The sequence below is a fragment of the Falco biarmicus genome, chromosome 4, assembly GCF_023638135.1.
Source record: "Falco biarmicus isolate bFalBia1 chromosome 4, bFalBia1.pri, whole genome shotgun sequence".
Taxonomy (NCBI): Eukaryota; Metazoa; Chordata; class Aves; order Falconiformes; family Falconidae; genus Falco; species Falco biarmicus.
In genome coordinates, this window is record NC_079291.1 from 1798295 (window position 1) to 1824959 (window position 26665).

Genomic DNA, 26665 nt, shown 5'->3' on the forward strand with positions numbered 1-26665 from the left:
GAAAAGGCTTAGGTGTACCTTGGCTATTTATGATAGAGATGGGTCAGTGACCCTGAGTGGAGGGCAAGGGGCTCTCCTTCCCCTTCCGTGCCTTTCTGAGGCTAAAGATGAAACGTGCCTGCCTGCCTGCCTCAGGCCTGGGAGGAAGGGGGATGTGATGTGCGAATTCGCAGACGGTAAGGGCAGCCGTGGTGAATTACTTTGTCAAGTTGTCAGTGCCTTTACAGCTTGTTGTGCATGTTAAATGCTTTGCGGTCTTGTGTCTGTGTGTCCCTGAGGTCTCTAGTGTAGTTTTGTCGTAGCCATGTGGCCTAACAAAAAGAGACAACTCTGCGGGTAGTGATAGTCTTTTTTTCTCAGCACAAATATAATTGAAAACAACAACAAAAGTTTTCCAGTCTAAAAGACCTTGCATAGGTGTACCCGTTTGTTTTTTTTTTTTGGTAGCAGAACATACTACTTCTGTCTTGAAGCCTGTTCTTGCTTTGGAGCCCTTAGCGTTTGTCTTCTGGTAGTGTGAATCATTATTTGCTTTACGCTGGTTTTAGCTCTAATTTTACATTTGCTGTACCTGTGCTGCTGGGCCCTGCCTGGGCCCGGACCCGTGTGCTCCTTCAGGAAAGCCCAGGCTCGGCCCGTTGCCGGTGTAACGCTGGTGCCCACTCCTCACCGACAGCTTCATCAGTTTTCCTTCTATTAAGCAAAATTGTGAATACACCATATGCGAGACCAAAGCTGAGTGCTGACATCGGCCTGAGGGGAACGGGGTGAGCAGGGCTGACTGGAGCATGGAGGCCAGCCGCCCCGGCTGCGCTGGTGGGGACGGGCCCTTCTGCCAGGAGGCAAGCGACAGGACAGGAGGGAACGGCCTCAACTTGTGCCAGGGGAGGCTTAGATTGGGTATGGGGAAAATTTTTTTCTCAGAAAGGGTGGTCAAGCACTGGAACAGGCTGCTCAGGGAGGTGGTGGAATGGCCATCCCTGGAGGTGTTTAAAAACGGTGTGGATGTGGTGCTGGGGGATGTGGTTTAGCCATGGGCTCGGCAGCCCTGGGCTGATGGTTGGACTTGACGATCTCAAAGGGCTTTTCCAGCCGAAATGGCTCCATGATTTGTTCAACACCAGGCTTACCACACTCACCAGGCCTCCAGTAGCGCCGGGGCCGCTTTGCCTGGGGGAGGCTGCCCCCGGGCTCTGCTGCCGGGGGTCCCCAGGGGCGTGGGGCCGCGTGGTGAGGTGGGGGCCCAGCTTTGCCAGCCGTGTGGGGTGGCCTCGTGTAAAAAAAAAAAAAAAAAAAAAGGAGTTTTTCAGGAGCCCCCGGGCCGTGTGGGGGCCGAGCACGCTTGGCTGCAGGGGAGCCTGGAGCGTGTCAGAAGCTGTTGGCATGGCTGGAGAGGCAGAACATGGCAAAGGTAACGTGAGGTATTTTTTGAAACAAAACAAGCACATAAGCTCGAGAATTAATATTTTTTTTCTTTCCCCTCCCTGAAGTTGAAGATGCCATAACATTTTGGGCAGAGGTGGGTTCAGGGAACTGCTTGGTTTTAACTGAGGTGTTTAATCTGCACATCCACCCACCCAAGTTTCTGTAGAAATAAATGGTATAATAGAATAAATAACAGCATTTGATAATGGGTGGTGGTGGGGAAGTTCATTTAGATTTCAGAATTGTAGGTATTGTTGTTCCCTTTTAAACTGCAATGAGTTACTCTTTTCTGAAATACAAAAAAGATTTTTTTCATCCATCGATTTGAATTGCAGCAGAGCTTTCTTGAATATTTGGTAGGCAAAAAAGAAACAAATCAGATATTGAGGGTTAAAAGTATTTGCTGTTGGCTGAAGAATGCTGCAGGAGGCAGCTGGAGCCCTGCTGGGGGTGGATCCCCTACACTACTGACTGCTGAGCATTTGGGGGAGTGCCAGTGAAGCTTGACACCGAGATGGTTCAGAGATGTTTGGTCCTTTCAGGTTTTGTGTAGATGGGCAGAAGGGTGTTGGATGGGGGGAGTGAGAAAAAGTAAAATACCCCAAACGATGGGTAGTTTTCATTAAGGTGGGGGATACAGTAAGGAGAGGGGAAAATCCAGAATGGGTACCAAAGCTTGCCTTCTCTGTTTGGTCTGCTGGCTGATTGGTGTGTGCGTTTTAATCAACACCTGGGTAGTTTTGAGCCGGTTGGAGAAGGTAATGCTGCTTGTCCCTAGTAGGAATACAGGGATGGGAACAAACCTTACCCATTGTGTTTATGGAACAGGTTTTTCTAGTAAAGGGATTTTTTGATGCAGTAGTCATAGGTAGTGCTCCTTTAGGTTCTTACCCTGGCATTCTGAGACTCAGTGTTTTAATTAATATTGTAAGGTACAAAAGTTAGGAGTGTATTTCTAAAGTTAACAAAATGCTTGGTTGCACTAATGTTTTCTTTCCTGCTCAGAGCTCTGGATCCATTCCTTTGAATTACGAGTAGAATGTTGTCTAATAAATGCCGTGTTACTGGAATTGACCCAGTTTTGCAGTGGTGCAGATACCAAGTTGTAACTGGAACGACTGCTTCTCTCAGCCAAACCAAAACCCAAGTCTTGCATGTAAGGAGAACGGGGAGTATGCCAGAGCTGTTGTTTCCTTGTATTAAGGAGAGAAAAAAAAAAACAACAGCCAAATACATACTAAAATTTGATTGACAAGTAAGAACTGCACACTGCTCGCAGAATCTGGTAATTAAATTGTTAAAAACATTCCTTGCAAACTGTTTCTCTGGGGTACGCTACCTGCCCTGATCAGTTTGATTAATTTTTGGATGAAAGTGAGAGCAGGCTTACAAATGCAACTAAAATCATGAAGTTTGAAAGCTTAAGGTGGGGTGTTACTTGTCTCAACAGCAGGGCCACTGCTTTTATTTGATTTTTGGCTGTTATAAGCCATCAAGTATCTATTAAAAGTGACAGTTAATAACTCATACTCTCTCTCCACACTTTTTAGAATGTCAGTAGATGTAATGACCTTTTGAAATTAAGCTGTGCACTGGCAGAAGCTTGTCCTTGAGCTAGCGTAGGTTTTGGCAAACCTGATATTAGTAAGGTAGGTAAGCTGTGTATGTGTGGAGTTTGTTTTTCACTTGGATGTAAAAGCCTTAATTTTGTGAAGCCATTTGCTTAGGTATTTTCTTGATCTTTGATTATTCTGTGGGCTATATTCTCTTAATACGTCTTTAAGAATTGCTGGCTTTCCTAAAGAAGGTGGTTATTTTGTGTGAGTAAATTTTAAATCTTTCTGCATTTCAGCCTTCCTGCACTTCAGTCTTCAGTGCTCAGAAAGTACTACAAGAAAGGGGGTGTGTGTGTATATATACATACGTAAGAAAATATATATGCATACCGAATGCTGAATTCTCTTTCATTGTGCAGTATACATTATGGCTTATCTTTAACAGGAGAGCAGTGCTTTTTCAGAGAAGCGATTCTTTGCTCCATGTCAAGTGTGGAATCAAAAACCTGTAACACTAAATGTGCTGGAGAAAGTACTCTTGGGAAGATAACAAGGACATATTTAACAGCAGTTCCATGACAAGCATACAAAGAGTGATGACAGTTTTGGTTTTGTTTGTGAACTAGTAGTGGCTTATTGCAACATAAGGTTTAAAGAAAACTGTTTGTCTGAACTGTTTGTGTGCGCAGGTAAATGATCTTCTACATTCCTCTTCAAAAGGAAGAAAACGCACCGACAGCAAACACGGTATGTTTGTGGTGTGACTGGCCTGTTTCTTTGTTGGGCTTATTAAGCCATCAGTGCCAATAAAACACTGTAGCAACACATTAACAGAAAAGCCATGGGAGCCTACTGTATAAAATGTTAGTGGTTTTGTAGCTGCAAAATTTTCTTTGAGCTATTGTTTTTAGAGTAGAGGATTATGTTTTTTAAGCATTAGCATATGTTGTTATGAGAGAGAGGATATCAAATGCATTACTTTGTTTTCATACTGCTGATGGGATAATTATAGGAAAGTATGAAAATATGATTTGTAATGTATTACAAATACCATTTTGAGGTATACTTCTATTTTCAGAATGCTATTCTTGATCCTTTTTTCCTAATTTCCAGATTTATGGTGGCTGTTTTTCTGAAGTTGGATGTTGGCACAGATGCATGGTACAGCAAGTGATCGAAAATGAAAAGGCAGGAACCATTTTTAAAAAATCTTTAATTGTGTGTCAGTTCTACATGCAGGATGATAGGAATAAATGCAACTCCTCTTTCTGAAACTTGCTGTGTGAATGCATTTAAAAACAGTGAATATACACGGGACACAAATTAAAGTGACCTGTAATTTTGAAAAGTGCGGATGAAAAGACTGGCAAAACATGACATATTTGCATAGCACTGTTTGTATTGCTTGATAGAGATTTAGGAGTGGTGGTTGACATTGTTAAGCAATGTAATTGAGTATCAGAACTTCTGAGTGGTGAACATGGCAGCCTTCGTGTGACATGTTAGCACTGATGCAAATGACCTGAAAGAGTTGTTAATCAGCTTTAGGTGACTGATACAGAAGTCTAGTGGTTCCTATTTAAAATGGTAATTCCTAGACAGGCTGGTTGGCATGGAAACATTGGATTACGTATCTCTTCATTGAATAAAGTCTTCTGTAGTGCTTCTTAATTGTAGCCCTTAGCTAGGGGAAAAAAAAAATGCCAGCAGAGATCTGTTTTGTTACTTAAAGTTTTGTTGCTAAGCTTTCAGACAGCAGCCAACATAAGAGATTTCTCTAACTTGGTTCCTTCCTCTGAAGGGTGTCTAGGCTTAGTATGGAAGATTCTAATCTCTGCAACATACACGTGTTAAAATGCTTATATTCTAGTAGATTTCAGTGCATATTTCTGTAGGAGATCTGTGTAACATCTGCTGATTTATATTTTATATTATTTTTCAGTGTCAGGTACTGCACATTGACTATGGAAATTCTGAGGTTCTGAACAGATCAGACATAGTTGAAATTCCATCAAACTTGCAATGTCCGAGTGTTGCCAAGAAGTACAGACTCTGGGGACTGCGGATACTAACTGATCAGAACTTAAGCAGGTTTGACCAGGTGAGTCACAGATTTTGAAGCATTTAGATGATGGGTTCTGTAGCAGATGCTGGCAAATAGTGTCACCAGGAGGAGTCTTCCAAGAGCTGCATGTTTAACTGTGAAGGCAGGGCATGCTGGGAGGGGCTGTCTGAACTGTAGCCCTTATCACACTCTAGAAACCAAAACAGTTTTATAAGAAATGGTTCAGGTTGTGCTGGCTGGTGATTTTTAGAGTATGCTTTTGCTATTTTCAGAGCCTCAGGTCTTTTTTTGACTGACCCAAGTTCTTTCTGGCACTGAGGTAACAGAGTACTACTTCTGTTTCTTTTCCTTCAGGGGGAAAAATCCCTCCCTTGATTACAGAACCTGCAATAAATTCGCTTACATCTGTGAGCCGCTTGAACTTGGTGTGCCAGGGTACCGTACAAACTTTTGTACAATTTGGTCAGGAGAGAGATAGTAACAAGTAAATGTGAGTCATTGTTGCTGGCTGGCAATGAATGTGAAAGAGTCAGGAGCTGATGCTAACAGGACCGGTATTTGAGTCTTTCTGAGTGGCACTAGTGGCAGCCTCCCTTTCTAGGACATCACTTGCAGTCTTGATGGTGTGCTGCTTCAAGGCTTGTCACTGGCACTGCCCACGCTTCACCAGCTGGTGGCTTGGGACCAGCAGTTGCCGGAGGAGGAGGTGGCAGACCTGCTTGCCTTATTGTATCCCTCTACCGTTTAGGGGTCCCAAGACCCTTTGTATATGATCTCATCCCTGTGGTCCTATTGACGTTGCTTAATGTGATTCCTTAAGACAGAGAATCTCAGAATAGAAATATCTGTTCCCAGTTCCCTGGGGTGTTATTTTGTTTGTGTGTTGTTGGATTTTTTTTTTTAACTGTTCTTGTTGCTTGAAATAAAGCTTTATGCTCTGTGTAGCTTTCCTGCCCCCTTCCATTCTTAATTTTCAGCAAAATCAACTTACTTCTAGAAGCAGTGGGGCAAAAGAAAAAAAATCCTTAATAAAAGATAACTTTCTCCCAGATGCCATGTGAAAGTCTTGAGTGCATTCCCCAGTCTTTCAAAGCTGTTTTTCTTTGATATTATTGATGAAACTGATAGCTGCCAATTCTGGAATTTCCTAGTTTCTAAATGAGTATTTTCAGTAAGGTAGATTTCGATAGGGCAGATACACGTGATGATTCATTTGTCACTATTTTCTGTTTCAACTTCTGGACCACTTATTGAAAGGCTGTTAAACAATGTAATACTTCAAATATTTTTTTCATATTGTTGCGTATAATGCTGTTAAATAGTTGGTTTAGCATCCTCTAAAAGACTTGGATAACCTGGTTGCCAACTTCTAGTGAGAGCTGATGGGACTTTGGACTTCTGTCACTTGTGTGACACTGAATTCCTTGAAGCTGAACAGTGAGGTAGAAGTATTGGTGTTGAAGTCCAGTCTGGCATTGACAGTGATTAGATCAGGTGCATTTGTAGCCGTACAGATAACAGCATTGTTCCAGAATAAATGTGTTAAATATAAGTTTTACCTGTGTGGCTTTTTGGGTTTTGGTCTTAAACATGTCCTCTCTTTCTTAGAAGAAAGATGGCTGATTTCAGCTAAAAGTATTCAGTGTCCAATACACAACTTCATTGTATTTTGTATTACAGGGGAAGAAGTTCTTGAGCAGCCTGGTTTTTGAAAAAGAAATAAGAATACGTCATAAAGCCAAGCACAAAGATGGTACCATTATTGCCCAAGCAAAGTATGAAAAAGTAGATATTGGAGAGGAGGTGGCCAAGGGGGGGTTACTGAAAGATGCGCATCTCCAGGGAACACTAAAAATGTGGAAGAGAGAGAAGTAAATGTTGTGAAGAATCAGCATTGGAAGATAAAAGTTTCATTTCCACTGTGCGTAAACAGATCTGATCACATGCTGCACAGCACCCTGAGACAGTGTGTGGACCCAGCAGCTGCCAGCTCAAGGAATCAGAATTTTACTGGAAACTGTATATTTGCCCCAAAGTAAGGCAGTGGAACATCACAGAAAACTTTATATGAGTGATCTGATTAGCTTAGTTACTGAGATATGGGTGTATGAGAAGATTAAGGGGGAAGTGAGTATCTAAAATATGAGGTTCAGTTTCTGTCTTTCTGTCCAGTGAAGTAATACAGGCACGCAGTGGAAGTGAGTATATGTGAGTCTGTGTGCATGCTACAGTAGTGGGAATTAGGACATTAATCTGTAGAAACCTGTTCATTAATGTTGTTGAGGAAGCACAGGCTATCTAGCCAGTGTTTGATTTCCAGAGACAGACAATTCTCATATATCTTAATGCAAGATTTTGAAAAAGAAGGAAGGTGTAGCAGCTAGTAAGCAGAGGAGAACATAGTGGAAAGCTTAGTTGAGAGCGAAGGTTGCAGGACATCGGGCCTTTAGGAGATTTTGCAGTGACAGGCAATGCAATGTTTGTTTTAGCATCTATGAATTTTTCATAGGCTTGTCCCTGAGTCTTTTTCTAGTTATCCCCTATTTATTTAACTCTTAAAAACTCCCTGGGTGCGTAAGTGGAATGTAAAAGTACACTTACCTAGCAGGACAAACATATTTTGGTGATTTATTTGTGTAGGAATGTAACAATGTGTCCTTATAAGAAAGAAAGCCAGCAACCACGGTTTGAAGTAAGCTTTAGGGGATTACGGTGTCTTTGCAACTTGTAATTACATTGACAAGACATGGTGGTAAGTTGGCAGTTACAGTTGTTCTAAGAAATCTTTTTAAAGAGACTTGCCCTACAGTTGCTAGAATTGCCATGGCAACAGGCTGCTGAGAAAAATGTTTGTGGGTGGGAAAGATGGTACTTGGCATTCAGAAAGTTGAGATGGTGTAAGAAGTAATGTTCTCCAAAAAAACTTATTTAGAATTTGCTAATGTTCCATAATTTGAGCTTCTTAAACATTGTAATGAATCACCTGAGGGGCATGCCCTTCCACATACCAGCATGTTATCCAAATACATTTTGCAATTAGATCGTTTAGGCAAGTCTATGCTGTTAATAAATACTAATATGAAATGAGGTGCTCTTCAAAAAAGTCTAAAGTACCTCATCCTGAATTATTTTGATACTCTGATCTGCCCTGTTTTCTGAGTTATCGATATACTCTGAATCTGATTTTTAAAGAAGAAATAGCCTTTTGCTGTTGTGGCACGCAGCAATGAGGTATCCTGACTGGCCTGAGCAGCCAGCAGATTCTTTATTCCATTTCTGTACGTTCTGGCATCTTTTAACTTTTTGCACATTGCAGGCATTTTTGAGTGGATGCCTGCAAAGGAAATTGAGAAGAAAAGAAGTTAGGGTGTAACCAAAGCCATACAGGTGAGGATGAAGCTGATGTGGGTTCTAGTGGAGCTTTGGTACCATACAGTATTGTCAGTACTCTGGGGCAGATGGCTTCACATCACTTTTCATTATAAAAATAACTTTTAGGTTATAGATCCAAAACACTAACCTTAAAGTGCTTTGGCTTATTTGGTAGATAGAGGACTTGAATTACAATGGATCTTGACTTTTCTGGATCTGCAGTGTGGTATTGTAAGGGTTTTTTTTGATGGGAAAGACTTTTGAGTTGGTGAAAACATAGAAAGGGTTGTCTTCAAATGATGTATGTTTTTCCTTTGTGTTGTGTCTTTGTGAAGACTGGTATGGAGAGGGATGCAAATTCTGAAGTTGTAAAGCATGACACTGGGTGCTTCTATGGTCTTTTTGATGTGGTGGTCTGTGGTCATTTCTGAAATTACTATAGCATGAAAGAATGCACATTATGTGTGGTTTGTTTTTTTTTTTTTAATTAATTTATCTTAATTAATTTGTAAAAGGGAAAAAATGCTAGCTTCTACCTTGGTGTCAGACACCAGTTTGGCACAAGTAGGACCAGATCAGAAGCTGTATGAAGACAAAGAAGTTCTCGGAAGGGAGAATGTATATCTCTTGCAGGGGCAGAAGGAACTAGAACCAAGGATTCAACAGCTGAAGTGTGAGCTTCAGGTATGTGGAAATGCAAAGAGGGTGCTTCCCTCCCTGTTGTGTTTCTGACAATGCTTTTGTCTTACGGTTTCATTGTACTGCAGTTCAGCTGTGCACTGTTGTTTGGATTAAACTGGTTGAGTGGAGATTTGTCTTGCCCTGGTGCAGGGAGATGCTGTCAGTGTGTGTTAGCGCATGTTTTGCAGTCCAAGTTGGATTCTAGCTCCCCTTGGTGTATGTACTGGCTTGCCACCACACTTGATGAAATTGCTGGTTTGGATGTAGGTGTTCAGTTTGAACACGTAGCTTTGCACTTTGTGATTAAAAACATGCTTTGTGTATAAGGATGCAATTCTTGGGGGTTTGTTTTTTCTTTTTTTTTTTTTTTCTTCTCACTTAGAGGGAAAAAGGCTTTCTATGTGTTGGGCTGAAAATTCCTAAGCCTCACAGAATCATAGCAGCTGTGGAATAGAACTGGGTAAGAATTAGTATTTCCTTAATTGCTGCTTAATAGAAAATATGCTTATGTTTCTTTGCAGGGGAAGTTCCTTGCACTATCTGAGAGAAACGCAGTACTTAGTAATAGTTACTGGTAGGCTTAAAAATGGTGTGAATGGTTTTAAGTGTGATAAACAGCAGTAGTAAGAAGAGATTGTGTGAAAAGCTATTTGCATGAATTCAGAAAAATGTTGTGCAAACACTTATCTCTACAGATACGAAAGGAAAATCTGCCATTGTGTAAATCCCTTTGAAACCTCCAAACCTGAATTTGCATACGACTTCCTTGCAGAATAAAACTACTCATAACTGGCTTTGCTACTCTGTTACCTCTGCCTAGAACACCTGTGTTGCTATGAATGCTAATCCGTTGTTGCACAGATTCTCCATCCACTGAAGATAGGATGTTTGTGTACTTCTATGTAAACTAAATTGACAAGCAACAGAATACATGTCTGCAGCTAAGAAAAAAATACTTGAATGTGCAAGGAATTCTTAGAAGCATTTCTTATATATAGCCTGATTTATTTACTTTTTTAAACAGATTTCTGCAAATTTTAATTACTATTTTGAGTTGAATGCAAGTAAACTGCTTTAAAAGAAAAGGTGGTGGATAGCCTTTTAAGTGAGATAATATTTGCTCCCTGCTAAAACCACTATGGTACACAATGACTTATTTTAGAAAGGTGTTGTGTGGTAGTAGCTTTGAGGGTTACTTCAAAAAAAGACACCCTGCAGTCATGAGACTGGATGCTCATCTGCAAATAAAAAAAACCTATTTAATTCTTTCTATATTTGTTTTTCTGTTTGGTGGTGGGTTTTTTTTTGGTTTGTTGGTTTTTGTTTTTTTTTTTTTTAATATGTAGCAAGTCTGAAAGGCTGAGAATATTTAAAGACTGTTTCGTTACCTAAAGTGGAGTCTATAAGGGCACCTCTGTGGTATGAGAGCAAGAACTCTGAAATTCAGGTTGCCCCTTGAGGAATATAGCCTGATGTGGTGTGTTGGCTTTTTTTGGGTCAAGAATATTCCTTAAGAACATCCCTTGTAGGAAGGTCAGGGTGGTTGTACATACAGCAAGAGTTCTTGTTTTGCTGCACCACTTTGAGGTGTGGTAGTGATGAGACTAAGGAGTTTCTTGAGGTACTGGACTTGGATTTTCTTGAACTAATGGGTAGGAACTTTTCAGCAAGGGAAGAAAAAAATCCTGTGTTGTTTGAAAACTTGCTAGCAAATGGGGAGAAATACACTTGAACACATCACTACTGAAATGAGAGGAAGGAAATGAACCGTTAACCTTTAAGTGTAAATGTTTAAAATGTTAAGTTTAAATGGACCTTTAAGGAGCTATTGAAGAAAATAAAATTGGTTTGTAAGTCTTTCTAGGCATTTTATTGGTGTTTTGAAGAGGGCCATCTGTGTCTGTGTGCATATCTGTAGTTTTCAAAAGTCTAAATTGTGGTCTGCATATTAGTAACTCTGGCTAACTGTTGTGACTGTCTTTACCTGTCTTTGTTGAAACACTGCTGCAAAAATGATAAATAATTCAGAGAAAGAAGGAAGCATTCAGGAAAACTGCTGAAGGTTTTGAGGAAACCCTACGTATGTATTTTGGAAAGAAAATGAGAAGTTTGGCTGCTAAGATGAAGGCACTGAAAGAAGTTAGGTATGTATTTTTTTTCTGAAGTAGTACTACGTCTCATTGCCCTGCTTATTTCTTGAAGTAATGCATGCTTCTTTGTTTCCCAGAAGTTTTGTTTTGTTAATTTTCTAAGAAAAATATGGTGTTGTATACAGAGGGGAGTATTTTCCAAAAGCAAGGCTGAAATGTGAGCTTTTTGTAAGCTCACATTAGAATTTGCATTGTCTGCTTCTTAGTCTTCATCAGATGACTTTGCTTTATTTCTGCTCCTTTACCATAGCTGTTGCAGGAAGAGCTTTCAATTCAGTCTTCAAGGAAGATGCAGCTAGTTGTTAAAAGTAACTGGGTAGTCAGAGTTCCTTGGGTATCTGTATGGCTGTGAGAGGTGTATCTCTTTGGGTAACCCAAATTACTCTTCTGGTTTTAAAAGAAGAGGCAAAACTGCAACGGGAAGAAAACTTGAAATAGAAATGATCATCAGTGCCTTTAAGAAAGAATGTATATATTGGTACATGTGTTTGTGGAAGATGAATAAAAAGAAAAAAACAAAACCAAAAAACCCCAAACAACCAAGGGAGGAAATAGGACAAAAGGGAAATCAAGAGCAGGAGGGAATTTTGTACACATACAGCCTTGTCAATACTGAGGTATAATGAATGTATTGTATGTATTCTTGGTCCTTCCTCAAAAAAAAAAATAAAAATTAACAGCTGAATGAGACAGACTGCTGCTGCTACTTTTTGAAAGAAACTCGGTTATTAACACGGCAAGTGCTATCTCAATTCGTATGTTTCAGGAGTCCGAATAGCATTGATTTTTAAACTGCTTCAGTTCTGGGGAGAAAAAAAATCCTGGTAAAATATTGTTTCCTCCTTACAACTTCGGTATACAAATAAGAACAGTTGTTTTGGGGAGCAGCTCTCTCAAACCATAAAAGTGGTTACAGAAGGATGTCTCACTGTTCCGTGTTCCTTGGAAAAATTGCAGAAGATTTGGACAGAGTATGACTTGGCTCAGGAGAGGATTCAGTTATGCAGAAATGTGGTAGGTTGGAATTACTTTTTTTTTCTCGAGCTATAATTTAACAGCTATTGATAAGAGTATGCATGGAAACATCTGCCCTTTGCTAGATAATGTTGGAGGCTTTGCTCCCTTTGCCACAACTGCTGTATTTGTGGAGCGTTATTTTTTTGTGTTAAACCTAGACTTTTTGACACCCTTGGTTTTTGTAAAGAAATAGAAGGAAATCAGAATATGGTACTTTAAAAGCTTTCTGTTCTGTGATAGTTAGAAACTGCTTCAGCTGTGCAGCTGAACTGTCTCTTCAAAACCTTTTGTTAGAGCAGCATGCCGCTACGTCCTATGTGCTTCCCTCACCTGGGAGGTGTAGGGAGAGCGGCGTGCAGAGGCGTGTGTGGGAGGATGGACCGCACGGGGGAAAGCTGCCATCTAGTGCAGCTCCTCTGCAACCACGTCGGGAGAAGCCTGCCCGCGTGTGCAGGCACGGCTGTGTGCGTAGGGGTGGCTCTCTACTGTGTCTCTCCCGGGCAGCAATGCTACCTTTGGGAATGGGAAGGTTCCCTGGTCTATGGCAGGCATTGTCGTAAGGTAGGGAAGGGATGGTGCATCTGGGAGAATGACAGCAAACGTGTAGTGACTATTTTCAAGTATAACCTAACACATTTTAAGCAGGCATGCTTAAAATGTGTTGTTGTATTACACTGAATTTAACAGGTCATCAAATGGACTAGAAAAGAATGAGTGATTAAGAGACTCGTGGAATCATAGAATGGTTTGGGTTGAAAGGGACCTTAAAGATCATCTAGTTCCAGCTCCCTGCCATGGGACAGGGACACCTTCCACTAGACCAGGTTGCTCAAAGCCCCATCCAACATGCCCTTGAACACTTCCAGGGATGGGGCATCCACAACTTCTCTGGGCAACCTGTCCCCGTGCCTCACCATCCTCACAGTAAAGAATTTCTTCCCAATACCTGATCTAAATCTACCCTCTTTCAGTTTAAAGCCGTTGCCCCTCGTCCTATCAGCACATGGCCTTGTAAGAAGTCCCTCTCCGGCTCCCTTGTAGGCCCCCTTTAGGTCCTGGAAAGCTTCTGTAAGGTCTCCCTGGAGCCTCCTCTGCTCCAGGCTGAACAACCCCAACTCTCTCAGCCTGTCTTCATAGGAGAGGTGCTCCAGCCTCTGATCATCTTCATGGCCCTTCTCTGGATTCATTCCAAAAGGTCCATGTCCTTCTTATGTTGGGGGCCTTAGAGCTGGAATGCAGTACTCCAGGTGGGGTCTCACAGAAGTGGAGTAGAGGGGGAGAATCATCTCCCTCAACCTGCTGGTCATGCTTCTTTTGATGTTTGCCTGTGGGTCCACTCCAGACTGCGCTTGGAACCAGCTCTCTAACTCCTCCTCAGCCTCCCTGACACGATGCATCCTTCTCACTGCCTCCTGCAGCTCAGCTGCCTGCTCCAGGAGCCCCTCCGCCTGGGCACACCTTCTGTAGGCAGCTCTGCTGCCTGTCCCTGCCCCAGGAGAAAGGTCTGGGCACTGCCTGCAGCCTGAGGTCTGCACTGCAGCCTGTCTCCTCAGCAGCTCCAGCGGGGTGGGGGCACTGGCCACCACCGGGGTAGATGGGGCAGACCCATCAACCGATCCCAAGTAAGTTATGGTTTTGTTGGCTGTGCAGGAAAAACTATTAAAACATCTGTAGCATGGAACACATTTGATTGCTGTAGGTGAAAACAAAATAAAGTCAAAGTTTAAACTGGGCAACATTAAGATAAGTGTTAATAAGCTGATGACGTTTTAGTGTTGTATCTTGTATAGGGGAGTAATGTGTAGAACAGCTAGGCTGCAAGGTACTGCCTAGGGATTCCCTTGTACAAGCTCTTCTTGGGTGAATTCCTGATCTCATGTGAAATAGTAGCAGTTGCAGTTTTCGGGAGATTACATGGGATGGTTGAGCTCAAGTGGGTCTGTAAGCCTCATTGAACAACAGCAGACAAGTAAAGCAAAGCTGTCTTAGAACTTGTTTTTGCCCCGTCCTCCAGGTTTGCTTTGACCGAGTTGGACTGGGGGTAAAGAAAAATCTTAACATGGGCAGGATTTAGGACAGGACAGGTACAGATACAGTGGTGTGACTGGGGAGTCTCGGAATTGTTTATTAAATAGAGGAGATGGTTTATTTAGTGTCATTCAGGTGGCAGTGTGTGTGAGGTGTTTTTTGAGGTTTTTTATTTTGAGTTGCAAACATGAGCTAGCAGCATTCTTCCATGAGAAACATCATGAAAAGACGTTTCATTCTAGAAGCATGCTTGAAGTTTTTCTGATGGACTAATTTGTTGGAATATGTTATTCTGGACATTGTCCTCAGTTTTAGTTGTGAATGGCTAACAAGTCATGTTTGCATGATGCATTGTAGTGTGTTACACTGCCAAAATATTTGAAATACCGATGAAATGAGCTTACAGCACTATGCCGCTTCTAGTAGTTCCACATATGTTTGTGTAGCCTTCAGTTTTTTGTTGACAAGGTGTTGGCTTCACACCTGGCTTGAAAACCAGTTTAATTTGGAAACTGACACCCCTCTGCTTCTCCCATGCCCATTCTGACATTGTTCCTGGTTGCCTAAGCTAAGGTGTAAACGAATGGTGACATGAAATCTTATGACTTTTCAAGAGCATCCTGCTGTAAAAAAAATTCCTGCTCTCTGAAGAGGGGAAATTGTCATGGTAGTGTCACAAATATTTTAAATGGGGAAAAATAAAGACAACAGGAGTTCTTCTAGATGTCAGGTATCCCACAGAGTGCTTGAGTGCTGCAAAGGGTATGCAAGTGGGAATGTGTGTGGAAGTGTAGAGCTCCCTGAAGAATTAATTTACTTTTCAAGACGGATTGGTAGCAGCTGGAAGCAGGACATCTCAAGGCTTTTGTGGAATTTGTCTTAAGTATTTTGAAGACTTAGGTAGGTGAAATGTACAGAACAAGAGTTTTGGGGGCATCATGGAGAGCTACAGTGCCACAAAGGCTGTCCTGTCTTAATGTGCAGTGTAATGACTTAACTTTTTTTTGTTATTTCCTGAGAAGCATTTTGATTTTTGAAGATCTATTTTATGTGTTGTAACATGCCACAGGATCTTGGCTACTATATTTTCAAATACCAGAAATGTCTGAAGATGCACACAGTAAAAGGGCATGCTTAATATTCTGCTTCTCAAACCTACTTAAATTATGCTGACTGTAGATAGGCTAACAAATGCATTGATGTTGCTGACTTTGTTTCCTGCTCAGTTGTAGTGAGATACGTGTAAATCCAATGTACAGGAAGCCCAGTGAACCCAAACAGATGGATGAAATAGTTGGCTATTAAACTGTAGCAGACTGTTTAACTCTGTTTGCTTAATTTGTCAACCCAGCTGTCAAAATTGGTTTTACTAAGTTAAATTTTGCTATTCAATTGCCTAAGCAATGTGCTCTTCCTTTAACCTCTCTGGCGTGCTGATGCCCTCTCTCACTGTCACAAGCCTTGTTTGTAAGCTCTTGGGAACGAACATCTTGTTTTGCTTTCAGGGAAACCTAATGCATCTTGAATACCACAGGCGTGGGTAAACCCCATAAAGTTTGAGTGCAAAGTAAACGGCATTATTTTAGTTTTCATTTTCTATGCTTTCTTAGTTGATTTATGCTGGTTTAACTGGGTCTTTCTTAGATACTGCCCTAAAATGAAGATGGGCAACTGGAGTGTTTGTTCTTAATAAGGCATTTATGTAATCACAGAGTGGTCAGACTTGGAAGGAACCTCTGGAGATCATCTCGTCCAAGCCCCTGCTAAAGCAGGCTCACCCAGAGCAGGTTGCACAGAATTGCATCCAGGTGGGTTTTGAATTATCTCCAGAGAAAGGGACTCCTCAGCTGGGCAGCCTGTTCCAGTGCTCTGTAACCCTCAAAGTAAAAAAGTGTTTCTTCATACTCAGATGGAACTTCTCGTGTTGCAGTTTTTGCCCGTTGCCCCTTGTCCTGGGCAGCTGGGGACTGCTGAAAAGAGCCTGGTCCCATCCTCTTGACACTCACCCTTAAGATAACTGATTACATTGATGAGATCCCCCCTCAGCCTTCTCCTCTCCAGCTACACAGCCCCAGCTCTGCCAGCCTCTCCTCACCAGGGAGGTGCTCCAGGCCCCTCACCAGCTCCGCAGCCCCCGCTGGGCCCTCCCCAGCAGCTCCCCGTCTCCCGTGACTGGGGAGCCCAGCGCTGGGCCCAGCACTCCCGGTGGGCCTCACCAGCCCGAGCAGAGGGGCAGGATCAGCTCCCTGCACCCGCTGGCCACGCTGCCCCTAACGCGCCCCAGGCTCCCACCCGCCTTCTCGGCCACAGGGCCACCGCTGGCCCGCGGGCAACCGGCTGTCCCCCAGCACCGCCCGGCCCTTCCCCGCAGAGCTGCCCCCCAGCAGCCCACCCCCAGCCTGTGCCGGCGCAGGGGCTGTCCCTCCCCAGGGCAGGACCCCGCGCTGGCCCCTGTGGGACCCCATGAGGTCCCCTCCCCCCGGCTCTCCAGCCTGCCCAGGCCTCGCTGAGGGCAGCACGGCCTGCTGGTGTCCCGGCGGTTCCTCCCAGTTTGTGCCATCGGGAGACCTGCCGAGGCTGCGCCCCGTCCCCTCAGGTCACCGATGACCCAGCTGAACAGGACGGGACCCAGCGCTGACCTGGGGCACAGCGCTGGCTACAGGCCCCCGGCTGGGCTCTGCGCCGCTGGTCGCAGCCCCTGAGCTCTGCCCTCAGCCCGCGCTCAGCCCATCACTGCCCACCCGCCTGACCCACGCTCCTGAGCTTGCCCGGGGGCTCTGGTGGGGGACGGTGTCAAGAGCCTGGCTGAGGTCAAGGTAGGCACCATCCACCGCTCCCCTCATCGACCCAGCCAGTCATTCCGCCGTAGGAGGCTGTCAGGTTGCCAGGCATGGCTTCCCCTTGGTCAATCCACGTTGACTGTTCCTGGTGACCTTCTTTTTCTCCACGTGCTTGGAGCTGACCTCCAGGATGAGCTGTTCCATCACCTTTCCAGGGATGGAGGTGAGGCTGACCAGCCCATAGTTTCCTGGGTTCTCCTTCTTGCCCTTTTTGTAGACTGGCGTGACACTGGCTTTCCTCCAGTCCTCAGACACCCTCCTGTTCTCCATGCCCATCAAAGATGACGGACAGTGGCTCAGCAATAACGTCTGCCAGCTTTCTCAGTGCTCGGGGGTGATCCCATCAGGGCCCACGGGTTTGTGGGTGTCAGGTTTGCCTAAACGATCTCTAACCCGATCCTCCTCGACCAAGGGAAAGTCTTCCTGTCTCCAGACTTTCTTGCCTCCAGCATTTGGGGTTCCTGAGGTCCGGCCTCGGCAGCAAAGATTGAAGCAAAGACGGCATTCAATAACACCACCTTCTCTGTATCATGACATGATGTATGTCTTGGAAACATAAGATAATCAGTGAACTGAGATAGTACTGGTGCATGGTGTGTATGAAAATAACAAAGATGGTTCTTCTGGAGTGGAAATACTTAAAAATATATTCAAAACTAGTCCTGGAATTTGATGTAAGTTCAGTGTCCCAATAGGAAGGTGGTGGTAGCAATCACTTACCAGCTTTCCTATGAAATGTTACCAAGAGGACAGCAGCTTTGCAGATGAAAAAACGGGGATAATTAGAAGTTCCCTGCTTGCAGTGTGGGCAGATACTCTTAGTAATGGGGTGTAATAGAACTACTGTCTTTTCAGATACTGTAGATAGTGTTTTATGGATGTGTCGTTTAATTTATGATTTTGGTTTAGAAACTTATTGGAGACTCTAGTGTACATATTTAGAATTTTTTTCTGTGAAGGATGATAAAAATAATCACACCGATGTTTAAAAAAAAAAAAGTGGAGGAGGGTAGGATAAATAGAGCCGTTTAATGAGGATGCTGATGCCAGAGGTAGCTTTAGCTATTCTGTATATCAAAAAGTAGTAACTTGCACTAAAGGGAGCAAAAAACTTGGGCCAAAAGTAGAAAAAGGCTCTAAAAAGGGATTAGAACTTACCTATGGAGGGGGATTATTTTTTTTCCCCTCTTGCTTATGAAGTCATTAAATCACACTAAAGCAAGAATGCATTGATGAGGTGATTGCACTATACATAGTCGTGTTTTATGGACTTTCCTAAGCATTGCTATAGTCTGAAACAAGATGGTAAGATGGTTTGGCATTTGGTCTGACAGTGTCTGATGCTTGGTTGTGTGAGGTTGTTTGTGGAGCTGTTTATTAATTAATTTATATATTTATTTATTTTGAAAGGTATAAGATGGACCAGACACAAACTAAACTAAATTTTGTAGTTTGAGAAGCCTTTAGCCTGTTCTAAAGAAGTTGAATTCTAATGTTTGCTGTTGTGATGAGCTTACATCTTTATTAAGCAGACTATTGATATACTGCCTGTGCACTTAATGCTCTGTGAGGTTATTGAACAGGCATTGTGTGAGCCATGAAAAGTCACATGTATCTAATTACATGGCAGACACAGGGAGCAGACTTGTCCTGTGGCTCCCAAGCTGTATGTTCAGTCATGTGTAGACCGTTCAATTTACTCTAGTGCTGAAACTGGTATTGGAGTTTGGTTGCCTGGTTGAATCTTCTACTATGTTATGTCTCTACGGCTTTAGTTTTTGAAGTAATATTCTGCAGAAGTCTTGTCTTGGAAAGTGTTCTTTATGGCAGGGGGTCCTTACTCCTTTTTATGCAGTGCATTACAGTATTCTTTTACAAATGAGCTCCTGTCTTGTGGGAAGAACAGCCCAAAGTCTGTAAAAATTGTGTGTGCTTTTGGTCACCAGAGATGCCCAATAATTGCAGAAGTGCCTATTAAATATTTTTTTTGTTTGTTTCTTGTTTTTAAGTGCTGAAGTAATATGTTGTGTTCACTTTCTGTAGTAGAACTTATTCCACTGATTTTTATTATCCAGGCCATTAATGTCTGGCTGAATTACAACATCTGTGTAGCTGCTAATCTAAGTTTTAAAGCAGTGAATGTTGCAACTTGGAGTTACACTTCTGTTGTGTTTTGTCCATCTTTCAATTTCCAGCCACTGGATCTTGTTCTGCCCTTGTCTATTTCTAGTCTATCTTCCCTGGATGCTTAAACTGATTAAGTCGACTTCTAAGATTTCACTGGATAAACTACATTTAAAAACATTCTTCAACCTGTGTTTGTGTATACATATCTACATTACAGATATATTATATATTGCTTGTTAGTAGGAAATGTTCATTTGTTCTTTGGCTCCATGTGAAACTGATAGCAGTGCCCTGGTTAACTCTTCTGTTGTTTTCTATTTCTTTACTAATTGCCTTCCACACCAGACTTCCCAAGATTTTTTTGGGGGGGAAATGGGGAAGGGAACATGTGTCAGGACAATGTGTTATAGCATTTCAATCTTTTTACTTACTTTTTTTATTTTTGGAGATGGATGAAGAAGGAAATAGCAAATTTTTACAATAGGTCTGTAAAGCTGTCATTTGGTCTTCCATATTCATGTATATTTTCATATTTCTGTGGGCGTGTTGGGTTAAATCACTGTGAAAAGAACACTGCAAACATGCTTCTGAGTATAGTTTTTTTATCTTCCTTCATCCATTTCAAAAAGTTTGGTTTTGGTAAGTCTGTTAGTTGTCTTGTCTGATACGAATGTGGGATTCCTCTCCCAATAGCAGAACTAATCCTGCCAGTCATCCAAGGGAAACTTTGATTTTGTTTCTAGAAAATTAGTTTAGTGATCTTACTGCAGATAATCAGTAGGGAGCTTACAGGTCATCGGTCTTTCCTGCTAGAAGGCAAGGAAAAAATTAATAAAAGGATTTTTTTTGACTGTAAAGCATTCTTCTCCAGAAAGAAATCTTTTGCAGTTTGACTTTATAGATGTAATTTGACATGTATGGAAATATGGATAATCCAAATTCTAATTTCTGTAATACAATCAAAAACTGTAGGACAGTTATGACATTTTAAGTTTACAGCGTCAGTTAGGGCTCCCACTGTTATCAACAGTCATGCAGAAACTGTTTCTTTAGTTGTCTGATAAGGCAATCATATTCTTACACTGTAAAGGATGCTGTATTCATGCAAGGTCATCGTGTCATAGGAGCAAATGTTAAAACCAAAATTTGCTTTTTCACTCATTCCTAGTCAGGCAGGTATTGTGCTATTTGTACTTTGCAAGGATTAACGCTTTTTTGTATCACTTCCCACACTGTGTATGTGGTGTTTGGTGTGAGTGGCTGACTTGCTTTTCCTTCTGCGTAGGATGAAAGAGATGAATTGATTACCAGGAGCGATGAAGTGCAGCAGAACTTGTATTCAGCAGTGGAAGAATTAATTTTGGAAGTGGATAAACTTGCCCCTCTCTGAGTGCTCAAGAATGTTACAGGTGAGGATGTCACTTTTATCAGTATTGATTCTGAAACACTGAGAACTTGTGGAGGGTGTTTCTTAAATGTTTAATGTTTTATAATTGGAGACCTCAACAGCAGCAGATGAAACTTTAGATAACATTTCTGAGTGAAGTTGTACACCTGACACCTGTAGTTCTCAGTGTTACTTGTGATCGTGGTCTCCTAGATGTTTTGTTTCTAGAGGCAAATTATTACCTAGATCCTTGATTTGAGCAACAGTTTTGGTTTGTGGTTTTTTTTTTTTAATGGTATTGCGTTTGGTGGCTAACAAGACTTCACAAAGCACAGAATATTTAGAAGACAGGTGTTAATGAGAGAACCTACAATTAAAAAGTCAATGCAGTTACCCTGTAAATTGTGGTGGTGGGTTTTGTGGTTGGCTTACATGCTTTCCTAGCCATTTCTCTTCAGGTGGCTGTGTACTTTGGACGAGTGTAGCAAAATGGAAAATGTTTAAAGCTTTTTTTTGTTTGTTTGTTAAGGTGAGAGTTAAACACTACAGAAGCACATGTTTATACCACGGCTCTCCCTCTCAGCCAGTCCAACAACAGAAAGTGGGAAAATAGACAGGGAACTAGGCTCTGTAGAGGCAGTAAGAACTTTTGAAGAGGACTTTATCACTAGAAGTATTACCAAATTGGCATTACTGGCCTTTGCTATTAGAAATAATTTCTTTTCTTCTTTTTAACTTCAGAAATATAATTTGCTTTTATTTTGACTGTGCAAGTGTGCTTGGAGAGGGTAAAAAGGTTGGCAGTAGTATCAGCTTGTCTGTACAAATTTAAGAGATGTATTTGTCCGTGCAAGTATGAGACCGTTCTTATGAAAAAGTATTAAGATTACAGACTGCACATATGTTTGTATAAGGTTGAAGCAGCATTAATAAATTGGAAGCATTCAAATTTTCATGGAATTACTCAATTTCTAATGGAATTATTTTTCAATGCCATTAAAAAAATGTTTTGGTACACTTAATTTTTGGTTCTAGTCTGACTGGAGATTGGCGCCTGATTAGAAAAGATATTGGAAGGGTAGCATTTCATGGCTTTCTATCACTAGAGGCCCTGTGTGGATCCTGCTTCTTCAGACAGAGGAAGGTTGTGGTGGTGTAGTGTGTGTTGGTTTTTCTGGTTTAAGTTTTCGTTTTGTGGTTTTTGGGGGGGTTTTTTGTTTTTTGTTGTTTTTTTTTTTTTTTTTTTTGGTGTGTGTTTAAAGGTTATACTGTGCTAATCCACTAGGTGGTAGCCATTAAGCATCTTCTAGAAAATTATACTGCAGTGAAATTTTAAGTGTTTTGAAAATATTTGAAGGGGTACTGACATGCTGCTAGGTGTGTTGAGTCAGTTTTAGGCTTCAGCTTAACTGTCCTCTCTTATATTAAGGGCTAGAAGGTGAAAATAGTTTTCCCAAGTAGGGAAACGGAAATAAGTTTTTACCAAATATCAGTGAGAACCTTGGTTGCAATTTTATAGAGCTGAAGAGGTCACGCTGTGCTGTCCTAGACACACGAGTATTTTTCCGGTGTTTCTCAGAAGAACAGGAGCTTGGAAGCTAATGCCCTTTGGTTGGGGCTGTGTATTGCAGACTTCTTTTCTGCATCACAGAGCTCTTCTGACTTATGTTTTATAACTTCTGGTGAGAATTGTTGTTGTCCTGAACTTTAGAAAAATTCAGACAGCTTCTGTCCAGCCAGGGACCTGGGTAAACAGTTGGTGAGCTCCATGCTTTCCAAGTGATAATACTGCATTGGTTCAGAGGAAAGCAGAGTGTGGGCCTATGCATAAGCTGCTCTAAAGCACGCTGGGGTTTGAGCTGAACAGTTGTCAGCTGCTGTGTATTAGCTGTCTATAAGAATGTTTCCTTTGCCCTGCGGATAGTGTGTAGTAGCTTGTTCTGGTGCCTTTGAGTTACCACACTTAGAGATGGCAACTGGGACTAAGCACATGTAGGCTACTGAGCCATCTTCATCTGGTAACTTGTTATCCTTTTGGATCTGGCTTCTGTATCCATGTGCTGGTGAAGTTGCTGATGTTTTATGGAAGTGTGCTCATAGCAGAAAAACAAATGGGAAGAAACAGGGCATAATCTACGGGATTTATTCCTTGAGGACAGCCTGATGGAACGCATGCAGATGCTCTTCTGGTGTGACTAGTGCTATTAGTTTTGTAAACAGGATGTAATATTGGTTATGAAACTGTTAGTGTGCACTTTTCTTGGCTCTACTCCTCACTTTTGGCTGCTGTTAAATGGGCTGATTTTTTTTCTCCCTCCAAACTGTTCTATTTGAACCTGGCTTCTACCTTGCTGTGCCACTTTCTATCCATGTGTATTCTGGTATATGAAATTCCAGTTGTTCAAAAAAGAATGTGAGAAAAATCTGTTGTGCACTTGAGTGATTTGAACAGCCTCCATAAATTTAGCACAAACCTCCTTCGTGAATTTGCTTATAGACAAGCATATTTGTACAAAGCTCATGTCACTTGGCTGTTTTAAATAATCTATTGTACTGAATGTATGCTGTTCACTGTAGTAGCTATTGTTATGAAAGTGGTTTTATAATTTTTATAAAATACTGTTTGGTGGTGTAGTGGTTTTTTGTGTGGTTTATTTTTTCTTTATTTGTTTGTTTGTTGGTTTTTTTTTTGGTGTGTTGCTGCATCTAGTTAGTTATAATGCAAGGAAATTCTTATGTTTTTGGCCCCAATCTGAACTTTGCTGTGTTGTGCCTGTAAAGCTGGGGCCTGGTTGTGGTATCATCATATGTAGTTCTACAAAATTGGTCAAGCTCACTTCCACACCTCTGCAGTACCTTCAGTCCTCAGCGAGGGAAGGCTGTTGCTGCCATGTTCTGGCCCATCCGTCTGTTTTACTTGAAGTTATATTTGTTTGCTCATATGACCTCTGCATTTCAATTATCTAAAAGGCTCCTGACAAGTTCTTGTGTGTGACTTGAAGTTCTGTCACACTGCTTTTTCCATTATATTGGCTGTTGAGTCTGAAGGGATGAAACCCCCTGGCTCAAGAGGAGGACAGAGAGGTGTTTTGGTGTTTTTCTTCATCTACATGACCTAGGTCTTGTTTGGGAAAGTCTGTGATAACTTCACTCAAATGTTCTGGGATCTGAGAAAAGGAAAAAAGTGAAAGCCTGTATGTAAGTGAACTGTCATAAAAAAGGTTTTTTTTTAATCAACTTGTTGGGAATGATGTGGGTAAGTAAAATGATGGATTTTGAAGGCTGAAGGATGCTAGTTATTACAAAAGCACAGGTTTGTCCAGTCAAATCCTACTGTTCAGAGAGAATTTTCTCTTTTTGAACTATAGCAAATTGTAGGCAAACACCAATGTAGCTCTCAAGTATTTTTCATCATGGGACTTTCCACCCAGGTGCAAGGAAGGCTGTTTTCTGTCAGGATGTTGTCCCCACTGGTAATTGACTGATACGTTCTTCCCTGACCCTACATGTTCTTCAGGTCATTTAACAGACTGCACTTTGTTTAAAAGTGATTTCTGTTTGGCCTCAGCTTTAGCCTCAATGCCTTTCCCTTATGTGTAACATTTCAGTTTCTTCTCCAATACAAGTCAAAAGGAGGTGGACCCTGTGTCCTTCATATAGTTGGCTTTTAGGTGGAAATAGACATTTCCAGACAATAAAACTCATTTTAGAGGTATCAGATGTGTAGGTAATTGCTGTTCCATCTAGGAGTCAGTGTGATGACAGAGGTACATCAGAAGAGATTTGACTAGTGACTTTTGAAGGGAGGGTTCAGTCCAGAAGCATTCCTTATGTGTCTGGCTGCTCACCTTGTTTCTTAGAGGTTCACTTTGTTTTCTGAATTTGAGCAGCTCTATGAGGAGCATTATAAATTGGACCCCATTTTGCCCTTTATCCTGATGATTGGACTTTAAAGTCCAATCCATAGGAAAAAGAAACTAGAATACAAATGAATTCTTGTGACTTGTTAAGCTTTTTGTTGTCTTTTCCTTCCATGTGTTTATGGGAAAAATAAGACTGTGATCTCTCTGAGATACTTTTCTGTATTGCATTTTCTGGTAGACATATTGCCACTAGATCTGAGAGGAAAGTGGAATATAAAATATACTACTTCACTGCATATAGAAAGAGGCTTTTGTAGTAGAAATGATCTTATGCCAGCGGGTAATGCTAACTCTGTGTTAAAATGTCTTGATTTTTATAGATAGTATATGGTCACAAAATTCTTCTGATTTGCAAATCTATTTTTGTTTGATTCACTTTATGCGTAGAAACTTTCTGCTTCTCCAGAGATGGTGTATGGGTTGGGTCTGAAACAGATGACTCTGAGGAGGCATTTCAGCAGTTCTCTAAGTGGGAGAGTATTAAAATGAAGAATTAATTTGTGTCAGAAATGATACGGACACAGCTCTGCAAATTTTTGCTGACTGGTTTAGTGGCATCTTAAAGGTAAGGCAAACAGTCAGTTGTTCCTGTTGATGAAAAAAGTGAAGTATGACACTGTGTAAACTGCGCCTGTGAGGAACAGGCATTAGTAGGGGTGACTGCCTGCGGCAGGGCGGTTGTGCACATCAATAGTGGCTCTAGCTGACAGTGAGTAATGCATTGAGGAACAGTGTTAAATTTACCTTTATTCTTAGTGTAGCTTTGCAATGAGCCAGAGTTTATGCTTTCTTATGAAAGGACATCTTTTGTGTAAAGGCTAGTACTTTTATGCAAGTATAACTTTTGTATGGGTGTGCTCTGACTGTTCATTGTGTGACTGAAATGTTTTAATTAGTCCTTTTCAAGTGGCCTTTGAATAGAAAGACCAGATTTTGAAAGGTTCTAGTTCCTAAATGCTGCTGAAAGAAGTGATGAAAGATCACTGCAAAGGAGCAGCCAGTCTGGCTTGGCGTGATCTAGGTAGAGGTTGCAGCCAAATATATAACAGGATTTTTTTCCTCATTGAAATGCTGAGTGTGGAGAATTTATGCAAATAAAGCATCCACTTCTATTTGCAATGTCCTGCAGTATTTCTGGAATACCATTCTGATGGTCTGTCTCTCTCTCAGTCCGAGTTGTAGGGGGTTTGGAGCATTGAAGTTGAGTATGTTATCTGTCTTAAAGAAATGGATGATGGAAGTGGATTACCGTCAAGTTCCGCTTGTAAAGAAAGCGCAAAGTAGGGAGGTAACTTTGCAGCTTTCCTGTTTCCATGCTTAATATCCATGTTCTTGATCAGTTTAGGACTCCTAATCTTCCTGGAAAGACTGTAACCTGCTCTCTCTCCATTCCTGCAGGCCCAGCTTCCTTGGTCTCCTTCTTGTTGCACTTGTGTGTGAATTTTCTCGGTTTGTGTCAGCATAATCTTCCTGCTCATGTGAATTGTACATAATCCATAAGGGATGTGCCTTTTCATAGTGAATAGGTTTTCTGCCCTTGCATTTCATCGTGCCCAGAGCACTGTGGCCAGACAGGGTTAAGAATAAGAGTGTTCTTTGACCTGACAATAAATGCTGTTCAGCAGCAGTGTAGACTTGTTGCATGTCATGTGCGGTACAATGTTAATGAATATAATTACTTGCAGTTATTTATAATCATGTCATTTATTAGAGGAGGTAAACAAACCTGCAGGTGGGTTTCTGTGATTGCTGGGTGCAATTCAGAGTGCTATTCTGCATGTATGAAAGTGACTAAAGTTGTTAGTGTAGTGGTGAATTTTGGTTTACCTGTTTCAAATTAGAACTTTTCTGCAAACAGTTCAGAGACACAGGAAATGTACAGACTTTTGGCATGGGTTGGTAAAATACGAGTAGGTATTATATATATATATAAAAATATATAAAAAAAAAATATATATAAAATATATACCTAGGAAGAAATTTTCAGTTATCTGTCTTAATGATTTCAGCTTTTGATATGCAATTATTCTATTGCAACTTAACTTTTACCTCCTTTTTTAAAAAAAAAACAGAAGTGTGAGCAATTGTGTAGAG

At 41.5% G+C, this 26665-nt stretch overlaps 1 protein-coding gene across 1 annotated transcript in view; it reads left to right on the plus strand.

Moving 5' to 3' along the window:
* The first annotated feature begins 157 nt into the window (after positions 1 to 157).
* STK31 (serine/threonine kinase 31) overlaps positions 158 to 26665 on the plus strand; it is a 40369-nt gene continuing 13861 nt past the window's right edge. Inside the window, 15 exon segments of the mRNA XM_056338475.1 lie at positions 158 to 176; positions 1491 to 1519; positions 2976 to 3074; positions 4095 to 4169; positions 4924 to 5082; positions 6727 to 6862; positions 6865 to 7081; positions 8934 to 9102; positions 11128 to 11249; positions 12110 to 12263; positions 20547 to 20636; positions 20638 to 20670; positions 24959 to 24989; positions 24992 to 25060; positions 25063 to 25136. Of these exon segments, the coding sequence (XP_056194450.1) occupies positions 158 to 176; positions 1491 to 1519; positions 2976 to 3074; positions 4095 to 4169; positions 4924 to 5082; positions 6727 to 6862; positions 6865 to 7081; positions 8934 to 9102; positions 11128 to 11249; positions 12110 to 12263; positions 20547 to 20636; positions 20638 to 20670; positions 24959 to 24989; positions 24992 to 25060; positions 25063 to 25136 (1476 nt within the window).